Here is a 21,061-nt window from a genome sequence, read left to right as displayed (position 1 = left end):
CTCCCAAACGATCAATTAAAATTTTTGAACAATTGTTTGGATCATGAACTATAATTCCCTCCATTCCCACCTCTGTCCTAATTTCGGAACACTAGAACAAGGAGTTATTGAGTTATAAGCGAGACAATCACAAACACATTTTATATTACGGATGAAAAATCAAAACTAATGAATAAAGTAATATTTTAGCAACATACACAGATCGTATGCAAAGATATGATTCCATAGTAAAGTTGAAAATAAAATTTCATTAGAATCCAAGCCCAGAGTTGTCGTCATACGTCATACTAAGGGCGTAACCCTATTATGAACTGTTCCTTCGTGTGCTCCAAGACAGGTCATAATAAAGAAGTGCCCCTAACCGCGTGCGACGACAAGGTAACTCCCAGATCAAGCACTGTGAGAAACTAGCCTTCGTGGAGGACTTTGTAAAGGTAACTAACCTGTATTTGCGTTACATGGTGAAGAAAATTGCGAAAACTTCCCACGGTTAGCTTGAGAGCTAGTGGACTCTGACCAATGATCCACTTACCAGTTTACGTCAGCACTGCGATCGGTTTAAACAAAATTGCTCAATTTTCTGAAATTTTCGCAATACTCATTTTGTATTCTTTTGATTACATTATTAGGGTACAATTAAATGAAATATGTTTTGTTCAGTGTTATACTTAATTTATTCTTTTGTCATAATTAATATACAGTGCACTCCCGATTATCCGGGCTAATCACCGGAACAGGTCACACGGACAATCGAAAAACACTGATAATCCGAAAACTCCTTTTATTAAAGAAAAAATCAATATCAGTACAAAAAATATAAGAATTACTCACTTCTGCATGCTGTAAAACATCAAACTAGGAATTTTCCTTTTAAAAAAATGTGTAATGCGTCTTCGCCATTTATCGATACACATATTTTACGAACCGCAGTAATGTCACCGTAATCAAATCATCCCATATAATCTAATAAAGTTTCCACAGAGCAGCAGTATGAAAAATTGTATTTCCCTCATTTACTACATCTTCTGCATCAGTTACTATCATCACTATTTGATTTAACAACATAACGATGTCCTCATCTGTCAAATACTGGAAACCAATCTTCTAAATTTTCTTCATCAAGAATTTCGAAACCTTAGATTCCTCTTGCTTGTTCGAAAATACTGTTATCATATTTTTCTTGAACATCTGAAGAAGATTGTTCATCAAGCGGTATGATCTCTCTCCAAGATCGTGATAACATAGACGATTTTACCCTTGACCTTGCTGCTGATATTCCATATACTGTAATCCAATAACGAATATTGCTTCCAGAAATTTTGTAGTGTTATAACTTCATGAATCAAAGTTTTTCAATTTTGAAAATGTTTCTCTTTATATTTTTTGTGACTCCGGAATGAGCACGGATAATCCGCAAACCGAACAATCCGCGCACGGATAATCGAGAGTGTACTGTATTAATTTGTGATAGTTGAAGCCTGTTTGAATCCTTAGATATAAGTTAAATATATTTTTTTAAACAAAATATTCGTGGTTTTGCAACCGAATTAAATCAAATAGGCGTTTTATTTTAAGACAAAATTATTTTTAAATCAGCATTATAATCGATAAGAATGTATTTGACTACTCAGTTGTATAAATGACTGTCTATAATCTGATCCATCCCTAATTTTAACCAAATCAATTAGAAGAAATTTTCTTTAGAAAGAAACAATATAATTAAAAAAAGTTTTAAAATCGGAATTCTAACTTCTCAGTAAGAAATTCAACTACTTTTCAGAAACATTAAATTAATGAATTTTTTTTTAAAGTTTTAAACAATTAAAGTGTGTTATTGAAAACAAAATGCATTAAAAAATGTAGAACTTTATAATTGAATATATTTATTTCACCGACATTTCATGTTTCTTCATAAAAGGTGGCAACAGTTATATTTTTAATTTAAATTTCGATCTTATCAAACTTCGGCTCCGTTTCATGAATTTCCTTGTACAAATTCCATAATCTTATCCACACAGTTTTGGGGCATTTGCTCAGTTACTGCACAGCGAACCTTTTCCATATCTTCAGGCATGCATACCTTAAAAATAAATAAATAAATATAAATATCAAAATTTAAGGAACACATCAAAAAAGTACCTTTATTCTACCATTAGAAAAAAAAGTAACTTCAAACATTTTAAGCTGGAAAAAGTCTACACGATGAAAAATTCGGGGTCAAATTACAGTACGAGGTACGTCATCCAGAGTGCCGGTACTTTTTACCTCAAACTTTTACGGGACAAAAAATATTGCATACTGTAATTTTTACCGCAATATTTATATTAAAATCACGGAGTCACGGTAGTAGAATAATTATTAATGTAAATTATATGGTACAAAATTTTGGTGTAAAAATGGATATACGGTAAAATTGATTTTACGATTAATGTACACAGGGTGACGGTATCTTACCGCAATTCGATTTGGAATTCATTACAGTACATATGTTTCCATTCGTTAGCAAGGAGCCCATATTCAATACCCCCCAGACATTAATGAAGAATACAAAACAGAGTTGGTTAAAAAAAAGTAAAAAATAAAAAACGTCACGTTGTCAACTATAATATGGAAAAAAAATAAATAAAAATAAAGGTCTAAAACAAAGCCAAAGTTTTTTATACCCACATTAAATTTATACATGTCTCGAATCTGCTCTGGAATCTTGTTTCATTAACGTGGATCTCGATTCTTTAATTCACCGCATAAGTTTCTCACTTGCTCTGATTTACCTCTTTTGGCCTCCATTATTTCTCAAGGCTACCGCAGGTTTTCTTGTTTCGTTTTTAACTTATATTTTATTTTCCAATTTTTCATTGGCAACTAAAAGTATTTTGTAAAATTTAGGTCCAAAGAAACTTGACTGGAAAAACAAATAAAAATGGATTCGATTGTTAAATCTTACCTGAAATCATTACCAAAGAGTTTCCGAAAAATTAACATGCTTTTATGTGTTCCCATAGATAGAGCAAGAAACATGATAAATTTTACCATATTCTGGTGGTTTTGACTATACTTTTTTTTATCAGTATGGATTTACACGTACTTAGGAATCGATCTTAATTGTTCTCGTGCTTTGGTCAAGACTGTATGAAATTAGTCATATAAATTACTTTCTTAAACAGATTTGGATTCTTAACAAGATCATTAAACCAAAAAATAATAAAAAGGTTTTTTTTTCAGTTTTAATTTAAAAGTTTTATTTTGAAAGTTTTGTAATAGATCTAGAATGCTCTGTCAGAGAGATGAGAAATAAATTGTTTTAATGAATTATTTTTAATTTCATGATTTTACTTACTATCGTTCCTTTCAAACAAATTACAAAATAAAAAATCTTTTATTAAGACAGACATTTTTACGAAGCTGCTTTTTGAATCACAAGATTTTCAGCGTCATCAAAATTAGTCATACAGGGTTGAGGATACTATGCGGACATATATTTCTAACTTGTCTCAATACCATATTTAATATATTTTTTTTAACTCATGAAGTGTTTTTTAAAGAATAATTTGGACATTTGCCTGCATTCTTGTTTATATTTGGAATTTCAATATTGTATATCATTCCACAAAATCATTCTAATTTAGAAAATAAATAATGTCACATGTGCTACATTTTTAACAAATTCAAATTCTTCCAATGGCACGTCAATACTAGCCCAACCACCATGTGTTTACACTTGCCCCACAAAGACCTTCAACTTAAAACAGACAAATTCAACAAATATTCAAATAGTGTAGGTTCATTCATGAACAAGAAGAAAACTAAAGTAATGAGAATAAATCAAAAGAAAAATGACAAAATTAAAATCGAAAATCACGAAATAGATGACATAGAGTCGTTTAGCTATTTAGGTTCTATTGTAGATAAAAAAAGGTGGAAGTAGCGAAGATATTAGACAGAGAATAATCAAAGCAAGAACATGTTTTAAGGGATTACATAAATTTTGGAGAGAGTCAAATATTGAAATAAAGACAAAAATAGTTGTTTACAAAGCTATTGTTAGAGCAGTACTATTATATGGCGCAGAAACCTGGAAACAGACTAAGATCGAAATACAAAAATTAGAAACCTTTCAAAACAAATGTTTAAGATTTATTTTTAAAATTTTCTGGCCTTACAAAGTATCAAATCAAAATCTATTAAAGAAAGCTAAAATAAAAACAATCGAAGATGAAATTAAAAAACGAAGATGGAGCTGGCTCGGACATATCCTTAGAATGCCCAAAGAAAAAATTTCATCTGTTGCGCTTACATGGGCCCCTGATGGTAAGAGAACAAGAGGAAGACCCAGACTTACCATCCAGCGCATGTTTTTGGGCGAATCAAAAGAATGTGGAATATCTGGCTGGGAGGAAGCAAGATCTATTGCTAAAGACAGGAGGCGTTGGAGGGATATGCTGGAGGCCTTAAGTGCCCAAGGCACGTAGAGGATAAGTAAGTAAGTAACAAAGGCATCTATTTGTTTATGCTTAATGTTGATTAATTGAAACTAGTCAAAGTAAAGGTTAATATTAAAATTTTAAAGAAAACCTGCATAATTTGGGACATATTATATCATATCTTGTTGAAACTCTGAAAGCAAAATATGTTACTAATATACTATTAATATTTTTTTTTCTTGAATAGCAGTTTTGCGTGGTTTGTTTAAGAAAAAGCTCACATATGTTGATGCTGAAGGATTAATTTCTTTTAGAAAAATAACAATTAAGAGAATGAATAGAGGATTCATAACTAAAGCCGTTGTTACATGCTTTTATTGCATTTATTACATCGGTCTATCTATGTAGACACAATGAAACAATTTTTTCTCTCGAATAAATGCAGGTAGCGCCATTTGTATTTCCGGCTTCAACGCATAGCATAGAGAAAACTTGAACGTGCCAAATTAAAAACCTTTATTTACGAATTTCTACTAAGCTATTCACAGTATGATTATGCTAATTCACATGATAGTGTAAACAAAATGCGATAATCCATAATATCTCACAAAAGAAATTTGACAAATAAATAAATAAATAAAGTTATTCAAAATGTCCACACTACCCCTCATCTATTACTTCCATTCAACTGGAATGATATGTTGATCTACGTAACCAAATTAGCATTTCTAATACTAAGCTGCATAAATAAAGTAAGCACGTGGCTTTGAAATCACGTGTTTATTTTGAATTTGTTATTAAATATTTATATCATAGTATAACATTTATATTTTATGGATATTTGTCACTAAATAAATTAATTTTAAAAGTTTTTAAGGGCAACAACTTTTTAATGGGTCTGGACGAAGAAGTAATAAAGAAAATATTGCGTATAACTTATAAAAGTTGAGTTTAAACTCAACTTTTATGAAATATTTTGTAAGAAATTAAACTTTTATGAAAAATTTTGCAAGAAATTCCTACAGTACATTTAAATGTGCTGCAGGAATTTCTTACAAAATTTTTAAAGAAAGCAGATGACAAGTCAGTGATTTATTTTGCGTTAATATTGTTATTCGAAAACCACCGACTTCTTCTTTGCCTTTATAATTTATAAGAAATCAGTGGTAAATTTATAAGAAATTCTTATATAACTATAGAAGTATTTAAAAGCGTAGTAAATTTTTAAGAAAGTAAACGTAAAATGAACTTATTACTTGGAAAATTAGCCGAAGCTATATAGACTCAATTTTTATAAGTTAAACGCAATATTTCATTATTACTATTTTTGTGCAGACCCATTGAAATATTATTATTTTTTTTAAATTTCTTCAATTGTTTTTTTTTATTATTTTATTTTCTTGCTATATTTAAAGTAATACATACAAAGAGTTGCCTCACTCCTTTATAATGAAAAAAATTAAATGACTTCCTTGTATTCAGATTTTGTAGCATCATAAATCTATTAAAATACTAATAGGTACTTACATGCTGATTACTTTGGTAATTAAAGGAAGGAAATGAATTTTAGGGACTTTAAGAAATCACTCTAGTTAATTTGCACATTAGCAAGATAATTTGCAGAATAAATCATTTCTTCAGTATAGCAGTAACACAAGCAATTCGGTTTCCTTTTTTATACTACGAAAAAAAAGAAGACAAAAAATGTGTCGTAAAATTACCTTACTCTATGGTACGGAAATTTCCAGTAAATTAAAACCTAAATTCTAGTATATAAAACCAAAATATACAGTATTTATTCCACTCATTTGGTAATTTTTCTGTTATTTTTTCTTTACCTTGGCAACTGTTTACCGGAATTTCCGGTTTTTAAAATTATAGCTCTTATTACCACACAGTTAGTATAAAATACAAAAGAGAAAAGTAAATTTAACCAATTTTTATAATTATTATTATTATTTCGCCATGGTCTAAGGCATCGTGATAAAATTACCTAATTTTTTATCCTTTAAATAATTATATATCACATATTATGAAATCATGTTTTATTGTTAATTTTAAGAAAATCATTATCGAAACGCTACGGTAAAAACTACCGAGCTTTTTAGTATTCCCATAGAGCAAGAAAAACGGCAAATTTTACCGTGTTCTGGTAGTTTCAACCACTCTTTTCTTTCTCAGTGTACTATTTCCCTCAACTAAAATTGTGGTACATAAATTTAAGAAAAATATCCAAACATTTTCATGCTTTTCCAATTATTCAAATAATTTTGCGTTTCAAAAATTATACCAAATGATAACACTTGAACTAAAATGGTTAAAAGTTGAGTTTTTATTGGCATCATTAAATCATTTGAAAGATTGTCAGTGTTTCAGATTTTATAACGAATTCAAAGTTTAGATTTATTTATTACGTTCATTAATGTAATTATGTTTATTGAATAACTATAACTCACTGTATGATTTCCTGATTGACATTGTTCTGGACCAATTCTGTTATCGTTCCGCATTTCTGAAAAATAAAATAAACTTTTATAGCATACGATTATAGCATGCATTCATGCTAATGTATTTTAAATGTAATATATCATTTAAGACTTACTAAAGAATTATATAAATATATAAAAATAAATATAAGATGGTTTATTATTTTCTCTTAATAATATATAACTCAAAATATTTTGTCAAAATGGTCAAACAAACATACACATTCTCTTTAACTAATATTCGAGCGAAAAAAATGAATTATTAATGCCTGGTGAATCACTATTGAGGATGGTAAAATCGTAGCAAGATGCTCCATCCAGCATTAATGTTTACCCAGTTCAGGGAGAATTAGGAAGCCTAATGTAACAGGTCATGAAATGTTTAAACATATGTTTTGCATTACCCCACTACAGCGCGCAAAACAAAAAACGAGCTATCCTGATTAACTTTTGATCTAATGATCGAATTTTCACATTCTAGAATTTAATCTTAATGGTTCAAAGAGGTGACCTCAAATATACAGAATAACTAACGATACTTAAAGTTACGAGATTAGAAACAAAAACGTATTTCCTCTGAGTAAGTATAACTTTTTTTCGACGATTTCAAACTCATAAAATATAAGGGCTTACCGTAATCCCAGAAATAGGTTCCCAACAGTTTGATCAGAATAGCGGTCCAAAGTTTGGATCCCTTGATGTTAATTCTACTTTTTGCATATTTCACAATATCTCGAAAAATTGTTAAGCGAATTTAAATATTTTTGCACAAATTTATGAAATTCACTTATTTAAATATAATATATTAAACTGTAAGATATGCAGTTTATTACATCATTATAAAAAATGCAATTTTAAGGGACAAAACAAAATTTGAGCAAAATCGGTGAAATAGTTTATCGTAAATCTTATCTTGAAAAAGTCGTATTTTTAGAATTTGATTTCTCAGGAATTATTAGACCAATAGTGCTCAAAATTTCTAATTTGTCACGTAGAAATACATTCTTTAAAATAATGTCAATAGTTGCATAATTTACAATTCAAGAATTTTTTCCCACTGCTATTTAATAAAACAATTAAAAATAATAAAGACCTACTAAAATTACTTTTTTGCGTGGATTTATCAGTGGTTAAATTAATTTTATATTTGGGGGCAAAATTTTTTCAATTTTCTTAAAACGTTCTCGAGATATGGCGAAGTCAAAAAAGGCGAAGCAAGGGGTCCAAACTTTCAACCACTCTCCCGACAAAATTAACCATATATCTAAGCCTAGCCCCTATATTTTGTGGGGATCGGAAATCCACATTCATCGAGAAAGAAAAATAACTATGTTGTTTTAGAGAAAGTACTGTTTTGTGCCTGATTTCGCAACTCAAAACATCGTCTGCACTAATTAGGTCACCCTTTTAACCATTGAGTCCCAGACCGTGAAAATACCTTCATTAGATCAAAAATTATTCAGGGTGGTCCAGTTTTTATTTTGCGCATTGTACATAACATTGAACTTGAATCAGACTGGAATGTGTAGAAATAAGATACGCCGTGAGCTCGAAACACTGTCCTTGACATTTCCAGAATAGTTGCCAAACTTAAGATGGAAACAAACAAAAATATTCAAAAAATATGTGATATTATTTCAGAATCGAACCTATTATTGTTTTATTTTAATACATAAATTTAAATTTTATTAAAAAAATTAGTCAGAACCAAATAGCTAAAATGAAATTTAAAATACATCAAACAACTAAGCCATTTTACATTGCGATGTATTTTACGTTTTGTATTCTGCCAACAATGATCTAATTTTACATTAAATAAATCCTTACATTAAATGCAACTGTTACATAGGTATAATTCTATATTTTACATTCTGAAAACACTTAACCAGTATTACATTACATGATTTAGGGTGGCTTCTACACAATGATGACATCTATATTTTGCATTCTACTAACCATATTACATAAAAAACAGTTGCTGCTACGTAATAAGCTATTTCTTATCTTATTTACTGAAATTTTAAAAGTGTTCCAATCTTAAACAAGACAAAAATCATTTTAACACGTATTAAAATAACTTACCTTCAAACATATCGTGCATTAGTTTACCATAAATGGCACACTCTGAATACAAGGGTTGCATGATCATTCCTCCAGCGCCTCCTGGAGCAGCAGCTCCTATTGGACCCCGGCGCCTCCTGAACCAACAGGGCTACCTGAACTACCTGAACTACCTGGTGGACCAGGAGAACCAGGACTACCATTTGGAGTACCATCGCCTCCCCGGCCACCACCGCCTCCGTGATCTCCACCGCCTCCTGGACCACCAGCACCTCCTGGACCACCGGCCCCGTCTGCTCCACCAGGGCAACCTGGACTACCTGGTGCTCCAGGAGTACCAGGACTACCACCTTGAACTTGTACTGTTGCAAGGATTACCACCGTGATTAATAAAACGGTAAATATGAAACACTTCATGTCGAGACAGAAGGAAACATGCAAAAGTATGCTTTTCATAGCAATAGTTCGATGCCATGTGTATACTTCTTTCAACGTATCTGATTCATCTATAAATTATTAACAACACGCGCTGTCAAAACAACACGTTATTAGTAACATTCTAGACACACGCTGTCCAGAATTTTCTTCTTCTTTTATGTAGGAGGAAGCAGTAAGATTAAGATTATAAGCAAATGTAAACATAATAGTTGGAAACACGTGAAGTTAGAAATAAAAACTTTTAACTTGCGACTTCTTCATAAGTTCATTTCTTATATTATTTCTGAAATTTAGAATTTATTGATCAGGTTTTCTCCTGAATTAATTTCGCGTGATTTTGAAACAGTAACTTAATAATATATGCTATCTAAATAATGTGTTCGATATATTATTGCCGATGAAGAAAAGATGATCTTATTACATTACTAGCTGGATACCCGTTCTAAGTACGAAGTGAGAAAAAAAGTAAATAATCATTAATTCAATACAGAATAACATTTCAAAATCATGTACAAAATAAACACAATTAATACAGCTCGAATAATTTGCCTTTTAGTTATTTATTTATTATTAGTATTTGTCCTTCTCGGTTGCTTTACGTTATTAGATAAAGAAAAACCAAAAATAATTTTTCTATAACTGTATTTATCTCCAATGTACATCTGTGTTAACATTTCGTCATCATTTAGAGGGCAGATTTGCTAGCACTTTCAGTGGCACCATATTAGGTGGGCCAACGTTGCACCCACAGGCAGGACAGATAGTATAGAGAATGAAGGAACATCCATGCCATTCCTGGTATTCGAACCCTGAATCTTTCTGATGCAAGGCCAGTTCCCTGACCCCCCCCCTCCCGCACACACACAGTACTACTACCCTTACAGACCGATCGGTTCAAATAAAAATGTTATTGAACGAAGAAGACTCACAATCACCAAAATGTAACACAACGATTTTTTACCTTTCTCTTAGACGAGTAAATTTAATTTCTCAATTCATTTTGCATTTTAGTCTATAGCTTATTTTTTAATTTCAGCTAGTACTCATTATCAAAATCAAATAAGCATCATTGGCTTCAAAAAAAGTATGACAAATTTTTTCTTTTCTTTTAAACGAAAAAAAAATATTTCTCCACTAATTTTGCGTTTCAGTACCTAATTTATTTTATTTAAATCACCATAAATTCAAAATAATTTTGTTTCACAGTAATAAGTTTCAAACAGTAGGAAAAATAAATACGTGGTTTTAGATTACTTGAGGAATATTCATTTCGTGAGGTAGTCCACTTATTCTACCACGTTCTTGTTAATAATTGAGACATGAAGAATAAAAAACAACTAAACATTAAAAAAAGCATAATAAACAATTTTTTTAAATAATAAAAACTATTAAGAAAAGCTATAAGCTTGCAAACAATTCCGATGTTATCTTTAAAATATTTCATAAAACAAAATCGTCTGCAATTTAATTATGTAAAGGCTAATTGATATGGGAAAATATCATTTTTTAAACGTCTCTCCCAAACGATGAATTGAAAGTTTTGAACAATTGTTTGGATCATGAACTATAATTCCCTCCATTCCCACCTCTGTCGTAATTTCGGAACACTAGAACAAAGAGTTATTGAGTTATAAGCGAGACAATCACAAACACATTTTATATTACGGATGAAAAATCAAAACCAATGAATAACGTAGTATTTTAACAACATACACAGATCGTATGCAGAGATATGATTCCATAGTAAAGTTGAAATTAAAATTTCATTAGAATCCATGCCCAGAGTTGTCGTCATACGTCATACTAGTGGCGTAACCCTATTATGAACTGTTCCTTTGTGTGCTCCTAGACAGGTCATAATAAAGAAGTGCCCCTAACCAGGGCCGCCTCGAATAAAGCTAACCCCGTGCGACGACAAGTTAACCCCCAGATCAAGCACTGTGAGAAACTACCCTTCGTGGAGGACTTTGTAAAGGTAACTAACTTGTATTTGCGTTACATGGTGAGGAAAATCACAAAAACCTCACACGGTTAGCTCGACAGCTAGTGGACTCTAACGAATGCTTCATTTATAATTTTAAGTCAGCACTGTGATCGGTTTAAACAAAATTGCTCAATTTTCTGAAATTTTTGCAAAATTCATTTTGTATTCTTTTGATAAATTTATTAGGGTACAATTAAATGAAATATGTTTTGTTCAGCTTTATATTTAATTTATTCTTTTGTCATAATTAATATATTAATTTTTGATAGTTGAACCCTGTTTGAATCCTTAGATATATAAGATTTTTATTGCACTATTAAAAGTAAACATAAAAGTAAATATATTTTTTTAAACAAAATATTCGTAGTTTTGTATCCGAATGAAATCAAATAAGCGTTTTATATCAGGACAATATTATTTTTTAAATCAGCATTATAAGCGAAAAAAAATTAATCAACTACTCACTTGTGTAAATGGCTGTTTATAATCTGATCCATCTGTAATTTTAACCAATTCAATTAGAAAAAATATTTTTTAGAAAAAAGCGATAAAAAAATATCAAAATCGGAATTCTAATTTTTCAGTAAGAAATTCAACTACTTATGATAAACATTAAATTAGTGAATTTTTTTTGAAGTTTTAAGAACTAAAAGTGTGTTATTGAAACAAATTTTGTATAAAAAAATGTAGAACTTTAAAATTGAATATATTTATTTCACCGACATTTCATGTTTCATCACAAAAGGTGGCAACAGTTATATTTACAATTAAAATTTCGATTTCATCAAACTTAGGCTCCGGAACATAAATTTCCTTGTACAAACTCCATAATCTTATCTACACAGTCTTGTGGCGTTGGCTCAGTTACTGCACAGCGAACCTTTTTCACATCTTCAGACATGCATATCTAATAAATAAATAAATACATTAAAAAAAATTAAGGAACACGACAAAAAAGTACCTTTATTATACTATTAGAAAAAAAAATAACTTCAAGCATTTTAAGGTGGAAAAAATCTACACGATGAAAAATTCGGGTTCAAATTACAGTACAAGGTACGTCATCCAGACTGCCGGTACTTTTTACCGCAAACTTTTACACAACAAAAAACATGTTATATCGTAAGTTTTACCGCGATATTTATTTCAAAATCACCGAGTCGCTACAGTTGAATAATTATTAAGGTAAAATATATGGTACAGAATTTTTTCTGTAAAAATGAATTTAACGGAAAAATTAATTTTACGATTGATGCACACAGGCAGGGCCTGATTCGGATGGAGAGCAACAATCTTTCATGTTAATGTTTTAAATTGTTCTATTTACAAGTTTCTTCTACAATATTAAAATTTCGATTTTCTTGACAGTTTCGAAATGATGAAACCAAATTTTCAATCTGGTTGTGCGAAATAAAAGAAAATAGCTTTTAATGATTTAGCATCATTTGCATTAACTTGATAACATTAAATGAATGAAATGCAAAAAGCTTTGAAATTCTCATGAAATTATTTGCTGAAAAAAATGTACATAAAAATAAAAAATTATCATTTTTTAAAAATATCTTTAAATCTATAGACAGGTGAATAGTTTCAGCTTAATAATAAAGCAAAAGTACAGTTTCTGTTTTTGCTTGTGTATAAAGTAAAAGAACAGTAGTTTTTGCTTTTGGTTAACAGATGTCTCTGACTATTTTTATTTGAACATAACTTTGTTTTGCTTAATTTATATTCTGCTTTTCTATTTATTTAGTAGTATTCAAGATCAAATTTCGAAGCAGAAATAACCTATTTAGTTATAAGTTGAATCAGATATTATTGCGGAACAGGATTTTGAAGTTCTCGTAAAATTATTTGCTGAAAAAACTGTACAAAAAAAAACTTTTTTAAAAAGTCTATTGAATTGAGTACTTGAAAAATGTATCATCAATGTATCATAACTCTTTCATTTAAAATGATTTTTTTAAAGTGATGTGTCTAAATAAATTATTACTTAAATGCGTTTTAAATTTTCTAAGAGTTGCTATAATTTTGGCTCTTTTGGATATTTTTTGTATGTTGAAATGTATTTTTTAATGAAAATTATAATTAATAATCCTAATATCTTAGCATACATGCTAAACTTATTGTGAAATCTGATGAAAAGTTGGCTAGTTTTGTGTTGAATAAAATACTCAGTAAGAGAATTAATTACAGCTTACGATAAAAAATAAATCAGCTAATCAGTAACTTTTGGCAAAAATCAATTATTTGTGGTCACCAAACTATTTTTGTTTTGATATAACATTGTTTTATATTTTGCTTTAATATATAGGTGCATAAACTCTATCTTAAACAAATAATCTTTAATTGTCCGCTTTCAAAATTTTTTTGAATGTTTCTCTTGAATCATGCAGTTCAGTAGATTCTTTTTTATTGTTAGAATACTTTTCAGAAATTTAATTTCCAAATATTATTTTATAAGGGGCCCGGAAAGTTTGGTGGGCCTTGGACCTGAATTTGTCTTGATCGGTCCCTGCACACAGGGTGTTGGTAATTTACCGTAATTCGATCTGTAATTTATTACAATGTTCGCAAAGAACCCATATTCAATACCCACCAGACATTAATGAAGAATACAAAACAGAGTTGGTTTGAAAAAAATTAAAAAAAAAAGTCACGTTGTAAACTATAATATGGAAAAAATAAAATTTAAATAAAGGTGCAAAACAAAGACAAATTTTTTTATACCCACTTTGAATTACTACATATCTCTAATCTGCTCTGGAATCTTATTTAATTAATTTGGATGTCGATCCCTTAGTTAACGGCGTGAGTTTCTAACTTGCTCTGATTTACCTCTTGTGGCCTCCATCATTTCTCAAGGCTACCGCAGGTTTTATTGCTTTGCTTTCAACTTATATTTTATTTTCAATTTTTTCATTGGCAACTAAAAGTGTTTTGTGCAATTTAAGTCCAGAGGAACATGACTGGAAAAACAAACAAAATTGCATTTTATTGTTAATCTCACCTGAAGTCATAACAGAAGAGTTTCCGAAAAATTAACATGCTTTTATGTGTTCCCATAGATAGAGCCAAAATTTTACCATATTTTGGTAGTTTTGACTATACTTTTTTTTTATCAGTATGGATTTAAACGTAATTAGGAATCGATCTTAAATGTTCAAGTGCTTTGGTCAAGACGACACGAAAATATACATTAAAATTACTTTCGAAGTTTTAATTTAAAAACTTTATTTTAAAAAATTTAAAATAAATCGAATTTTTAATACATTTACGTAGTATATCTAGAAAGCACTGTCAGAGAAGTGTTAAAAAATTTTTTTAATTAATTATATTTGATTTCATGATTTTATTTACTATCGTTTCTTTTTAAAAAATTACTAAATGTAAAATCTTTTATAATGACATTTTTGCTAAACTGCTTTTCGAATAATAAGAGTTTCTGAGCATTAAAATTAGCCAGATAGGGGAAAGGGGACTATTCGGCCATTTTTCACTAATTTATGAAAATACCATATTTAAAATATTTTTTTAACTCATGAAGTGTTTTTTTAAGAATTATTTGAACGATTACCTGCATTCTTGTTTATATTTGGAATTGCAAAGCTGTTTATTTAATAATAATTTTTCTTAAGGTTGTTCTTGTAGACACTTGTAATTGAAGTACTGATTCATTATACGGAGAAATACAGTTTGAAAGCAAGTCAATGCATTTTAGAACTATTATTCAACTATATGGGACAAGCAATGAGGCTAGTGTGGACGAACTTGATAAATTATCATTTTCTTGCTTGATACAACTCAATTAATGCATTCAATTGCAATCTAAGTCTTAGTGAAGAATAAGTACTGACATATTATAATTGGAGTACTAATTTGTACCAATCATTATACTGAGAAATACAGTTTGAAAGCTAGTCAATACATTTTAAAACTATTATTCAACTATATGGGACAAGCAATGAGGCTAGTGTGGACGAACTTGATAAATTATCATTTTCTTGCTTGATACAACTCAATTAATGCATTCAACTGCAATCTAAGTCTTAGTAAAGAATAAGTACTGACATATTATAATTGAAGTACTAATTTGGACTATTCATTATACTGAGAAATACAGTTTGAAAGCAAGCCAATACATTTTAAAACTATTATTCAACTTGATTTATCTGAAAGCAGAAAGCCAATTTTAAGTAAACTTTTTTATAACCTTAGTTTTAAACTGATAATGATGTTCTAAATGGATAACAGACGGAATCTACAAACAAATCTCAAAAGCGGTGACAGGACCGTTCGTGGTTATTCTGTTTTAGAAAGATGTATTACAAAAGATAAATATTTAAAAAATACTTTGTTTTCTTTATTAATCCAACTTTTTTGAATCATATTCTATTCACTAATTTCATAAAACAACTCTGTTAAATGTTCTGAAAACCTTTGAAAAGGGGATTAATACAAAGGTTCCATGCTAACTTTTTCACTTGAGATTGAAACCACTTTTTGTATATTGTATATCATTCTACAAAATCATTCTAATTTAGAAAATAAATAACGTCAAATGTGTTACATTTTTACGATTTTTTGGGACTTTAAGAAATCACTCTAGTTGATTTGCACATTAGCAAGATAATTTGTAGAATAAATCATTTCTACACAGTAGCATTAACACAAGCAATTTGTTACTGCTTTGTTACGGTATTTTAAGAAATCATCGTAGTAAATCTGCACATCAGCAAGATTATCTGTAGAATAACTGATTTGTACAGTGTAGCAGTAACACAAACAGTTTGGTTACATTATTAATACTACAAAAAAGGGGAAATATTGTCTGATAAAATTACCTCACTGTTTGGTAAGGACATTTCTAATGAATAAAAACCATAATTCTAGTTAATAAAACGAAATTATACCGTACTTAAACCATTCATTTGGTAATTTTTCCGCTCGTTTGGTTTGATTTACCGAAAATTCTGGTTTTTAAAATTATAGTTCTCATTACTACACAATTCGCGTAATATACAAAACTAAAAAGTAAATTTAATCTAATGTTTTTTATTTTTATTTTGCCACACTTTGAGGTATCATGATATAAAATAATCATATTTTGCAACATTTACCGAATTATATGTTATACATTATGAAATCATATTTTGTTGTTAATTTTACAAAAATTATTATCGAAACGCTTCGGTAAAAACTACCGAGCTTTTTGGTATTCTCATAGAGCAAGTATCGCGGTAAATTTTACCGTATTCTGGTAGTTTCAAAAACGCTTTTTTCTTTCTCAGTCTCTTTAGCGTCAACTAACATTGCAAGGCATAAATTTAAGAAAAATATGCAACCATTTTTAAGTTTCAATTATTAAAGTATTTTTGCTTTTAAAAATTCTACCAAATGCTTACTTAAGTTAACTACCAAATGTTAATGCTACCAAAGTTAATGCTAAGTTAATGCAAAGTTAATGCAAAGTTAATGCTTAGCTATTAGTTAATGCTACCAAATGCTCACTTAAGTTAAAATGGATAAAAGTTGAGTTTTTATAGAAAACGTTAAAATAAGGACTGCTTAGATTTATTTATTATGCTTAGATTTATTTATTACGTTCATTAATGTAATTACGTTTATTGAATAACTATAACTCACTGTTTGATTTCCTGATTGACACTGCTCTGGACCAATTCTGTTATCATTCCGCATTTCTGAAAAATAAAATATACATTTATTGCATACGATTATAGCATGTATTCATGCTGGCGTATTTTAAATGTAATATATCATTTAAGACTTACTAAAAATAACATAAATATGTCAAAATAAATTTAAGATGTTTTAATATTTTCTCTTAAAATTCAAAAATTTTAAGATAAAGATTATTTATTTTTTTATTTTCTCTTAAATGTAAAAATTTTAAGTTATACAACTTAAACTTTTTGTCAAAATAATCAAAGAAACATACACATTCTCTCTAACTAATATTTAGGCGAAAAAAAAGCGTTGTGAAAGGTAAAATAGCAACAAGATGCTCTATTCATCATAGTTATTTACCCAGTCCAGAGAGAATGAATTAGGAAGCCTATTGTAGCAGGTCATGAAATGCATAAACGCATGCTTTACATTATCCCACTACAGAGTGCAAAACAAAAAAAACGAGCCCCCCTAAGTAACTTTGGATCTAATGATCGAATCTTCACGTTCTAGAATTTACTCTTAATGGTTCAAGATGTGAGCTCAAATATGCCGAATAAAAAACGATGTTTTAAGTTACGAAATTAGGCACCAAAACGTACTTTCACTGAATAAACATAACTTTTTCTCGACGAATTCGATTTCCGTCCCCCCAAGAATAGGGGCTGTCCGGAATCTCAGAAATATAGTGCCAATAGCTTGACCAGGAGAGCTGCCCAAAGCTTGGACCCCTTGATGATAATTTTACTTTTTGCGTATTTCACAATATCTCGAGAAATTTGTTAAGTGAATTGAAAAATTTTCGCTCAAATTTATAAAATTCGTTTGCTTAAATATAATATATTAAGCTGCAAGATAAGTAGTTTATTACATCATTTTAAAAGAATGTAATTTTAAGGGAAAAAACAAAATTTGAGCGAAATCGGTCAAATAGTTTATCAGAAATCTTATTCTGAAAATGTCGTAATTTTGGAATTTGATTTCTCAGGAACTATTTGACCAATTGTGCTCAAAATTTCTAATTTGTCATGTAAAAATACATTCTTTAAAATAAAAGTTGTATAATTTAAATTTATTTAATTGTCAAAAGTTGCATAAATTTCAATCCAATTTTTTTTCCATTGCTATTTAATAAAACAATAAAAAATAGAAAAGTCTTACCGAAATTCATTTTTTGGGTGGAATTATCTATGGTTAAATTAATTTTATATTTGTGGCCAAAGTGTTTTCAATTTACTTAAAAAGATCTCGAGATATGGCTAAATCTGAAAAGGAAAATTAACAGTAAGGGGTTCAAACTTTCAACCACTCTCCCGACAAAATTAACAATATATCCCTGCCTAGCCCCTATATTTTGGGGGCCGGAAATCCACATTCATCGAGAAAGAAAAATAACTATATTTACTTAGAGAAAGTACTGTTTTGTGCCTGATTTCGTAACTCAAAACATCGTCTGCACTAATTAGGTCACTCCTCCTACCATTGAGTCCAAGAACGTGAAAATACCTTCAATAGATCAAAAATTATTCAGGGTGGTCCAGTTTTTATTTTGCGCATTGTACATGAATCAGACTGGAATGTGTAGAAATAAGCTACGCCGTGAGCTCGAAACACTGTCCTTGACATTTCCAGAATAGTTGCCAAACTTAAGTTGGAAATATACAATAATGTTCAAAAAATATCTTACATTATTTCAGAATTTAATCTATTATTGTTTTATTTTACTACATAAATTTAAATTATATTTAAAAAATTAGTCAGAACCAAACAGCTCAAATAAAAATTAAGATTGATCAAACAACTAAACCATACATTGTGATGTATTTCACATTTTGCATTCCATTAACAATGAACTAATTTTACATTACATAAATCGTTACATTAAATGCAACCGTTGCATAGGTATAATTCTATATTTTACATTCTGAAAACAATTAACCAGTTTTACATTACATGATTGAGAGTGGCTTCTGCACAATGATGACATCTATATTTTGCATTCTACCTACCATATTACATAAAAAACAGTTGCTGCTACGTAATAAGCTATTTCTTATTTTATTTACTGAAACTTTAAAAGTGTTCAAATCTTAAACAGTGCAGAAATCATTTTAACACACATTTAAAATACCTTACCTTTAAACATATCGTGCATTAATTTACCATAAGTGGCACACTCTGGATACAAGGGTAGCATGATCAATCCACCAGCGCCTCCTGGAGCAGCAGCTCCTACTGGACCTTCGGTGCCTCCTGGACCAACAGGGCCACCTGGACTACCTGGTGATCCAGGAGTACCAGGACTACCAGGTGGAGAACCATGGCCTCCTCCTCCACCACGGCCTCCTGAACCACCACCTCCTCTTGAACCACCAGGGCCTCCTGGACCACCAGCCCCTCCTGTTCCACCAGGGCAATCTAAACTACCACTATCACAGCGAAAACCAGTTCCTCCCTCACCACCAGTGCCTCCTGAACCACCAGTGCCTCCTGGGCCACCAGCGCCTCCTGCAGTACCGGCGCCTCCTGGACCACCAGGGCAGCCTGGACTACCTGGAACTCCTGGAGAACCAGGACTACCACCTTGACCTTGTACTGTTACAAGGATTACCACTGTGATCAATAAAACGGCGAATAAGAAACACTTCATGTCGAAGCAGAAGGAAACATGCAAAAGTATGCTTTTTATAGCACTAGCTCGATGCCGTGTGTATACTTCCTGCAACGTATCTGATACATCTATAAATTATTAGCAACACGCGCTGTCGAAACAACACGTGATCAGTAACCTTCTTGACACGCGCTGTCGAGAATTTTCTTCTTCTTTTATGTAAGAGGAAGCAGTAAGATTAAGATTATAAGCAAATGTAAACATAATAGTTGGATACACGTGTTGAAGTGATAGATAAAAACTTTTTACTTGCGACTTCCTCATAAGTTCATTTCTTATATTATTTCAGAAATTTAGAATTTATTGATCAGGTTTTCTCCTGAATTAATTTCGCGTGAGTTTGAAACTGTAACATAATAATATATGCTATCTAAATAATGAGTTCGAAATATTATTGCCGATGAAGAAACGATGATCTTATTACATTACTAGCTAGATACCCGTTCTTAGTACGGGGAGAGAAAAAAGTAAATAATCATTAATTTAATACAGAATAACAGTTCAAAATCATGTACAGAACTGAAAGACATATATAAACGCAATTATTGCAGCTAGAATAATTTCATTTTTATTTATTTATTTATTATTATTATTTGTCCTTCTCGGTTGCTTTACGTTATTAGATAAAGAAAATCAAAAATAATTTTTCTATAATTGTATTTATCTCCAATGTACACCTGTGTTAACATTTCGTCAATACACACATTTACAGGGCAGATTTGTTAGCTCTTTCAGTGGCACCATATTAGGTGGGCCATCGTTGCACCCTCAGGAAGGACAGATAGTATAGAGAATGAAAGAACATGCATGCCATGCCTGGTATTCGAACCCTGAATCTTTCTGATGCAAGGCCAGTTCCCTGACCCCCCCCCGCACACACACAGTACTACTACCCTTACAGACCGATCGGTTCAAATAAAATTGCTATTGAACGAAGAAGACTCACAATCACCAAAATGTACCACAAGCAGGTGGTTTTATCCTGTACTTATTCGTAGGGTCATGAAAATCTCCTTTCAACGGTATCTAAAATAAAACTGCACCAATAATCATGATACCAACATTGACCAAATTTCACCAAACCTTCACCAAATTTTAATTTCTCAATTAATTTTGCATTTTAGTCTGTTGCTTATTTTTTAATTTCAGCTAGTACTCATGATCAAAATCAAATAAGCATCATTGGCGTCAAAAAAAGTATTACACATTTTTTCTTCTCTTTTAAGCGAAAAAAAATATTTCTTCTTTAATTTTGCGTTTCAGTACCTAATTTATTTTGTTTATATCACCACTAATTCAAAATAATTTTATTTCT

The 21,061-nt window shown here is 30.3% G+C and overlaps 1 protein-coding gene across 2 annotated transcripts; it reads right to left on the bottom strand.

Moving 5' to 3' along the window:
- Positions 1-1,860: 1,860 nt before the first annotated feature.
- On the bottom strand, positions 1,861-20,096 carry LOC107444275 (uncharacterized PE-PGRS family protein PE_PGRS20-like). Of its 2 annotated transcripts, none has more exons than XM_043051836.2 (3): positions 19,212-19,852; positions 6,878-6,933; positions 1,861-2,080 (listed from the first exon to the last, which is right to left on the bottom strand). In XM_043051836.2, the coding sequence occupies exons 1-3, from the start codon at positions 19,723-19,725 to the stop codon at positions 1,976-1,978; spliced, it is 675 nt and encodes a 224-aa protein (XP_042907770.1). In that variant the 5' UTR covers positions 19,726-19,852; the 3' UTR covers positions 1,861-1,975. The 2 variants fall into 2 exon arrangements, with proteins under 2 accessions (XP_042907770.1, XP_042907769.1); XM_043051835.2 differs by lacking the exons at positions 1,861-2,080; positions 6,878-6,933 and adding exons at positions 12,084-12,297; positions 17,034-17,089 and having other exon boundaries at positions 19,212-20,096.
- Positions 20,097-21,061: the final 965 nt, after the last annotated feature.

Source organism: Parasteatoda tepidariorum, chromosome 10 (genome assembly GCF_043381705.1).
Source record: "Parasteatoda tepidariorum isolate YZ-2023 chromosome 10, CAS_Ptep_4.0, whole genome shotgun sequence".
Lineage (NCBI taxonomy): Eukaryota > Metazoa > Arthropoda > Arachnida > Araneae > Theridiidae > Parasteatoda > Parasteatoda tepidariorum.
The sequence above is the reverse complement of the archived record's forward strand: the minus strand, read 5'-3'. Positions and strand labels throughout refer to the sequence as shown.

Bases quoted from the DNA above. Each gene is read 5' to 3' on its own strand.
- LOC107444275 (XM_043051835.2), bottom strand. From the start codon at position 19,725: ATGAAGTGTTTCTTATTCGCCGTTTTATTGATCACAGTGGTAATCCTT. The intron at 17,090-19,211 runs GTAAGGTATTTT...TTTATTTTTCAG, and splicing joins AATGCACGATATGTTTAAAG to AAATGCGGAATGATAACAGA. The intron at 12,298-17,033 runs GTGAGTTATAGT...TTTATTTATTAG, and splicing joins GTCAATCAGGAAATCAAACA to ATATGCATGTCTGAAGATGT.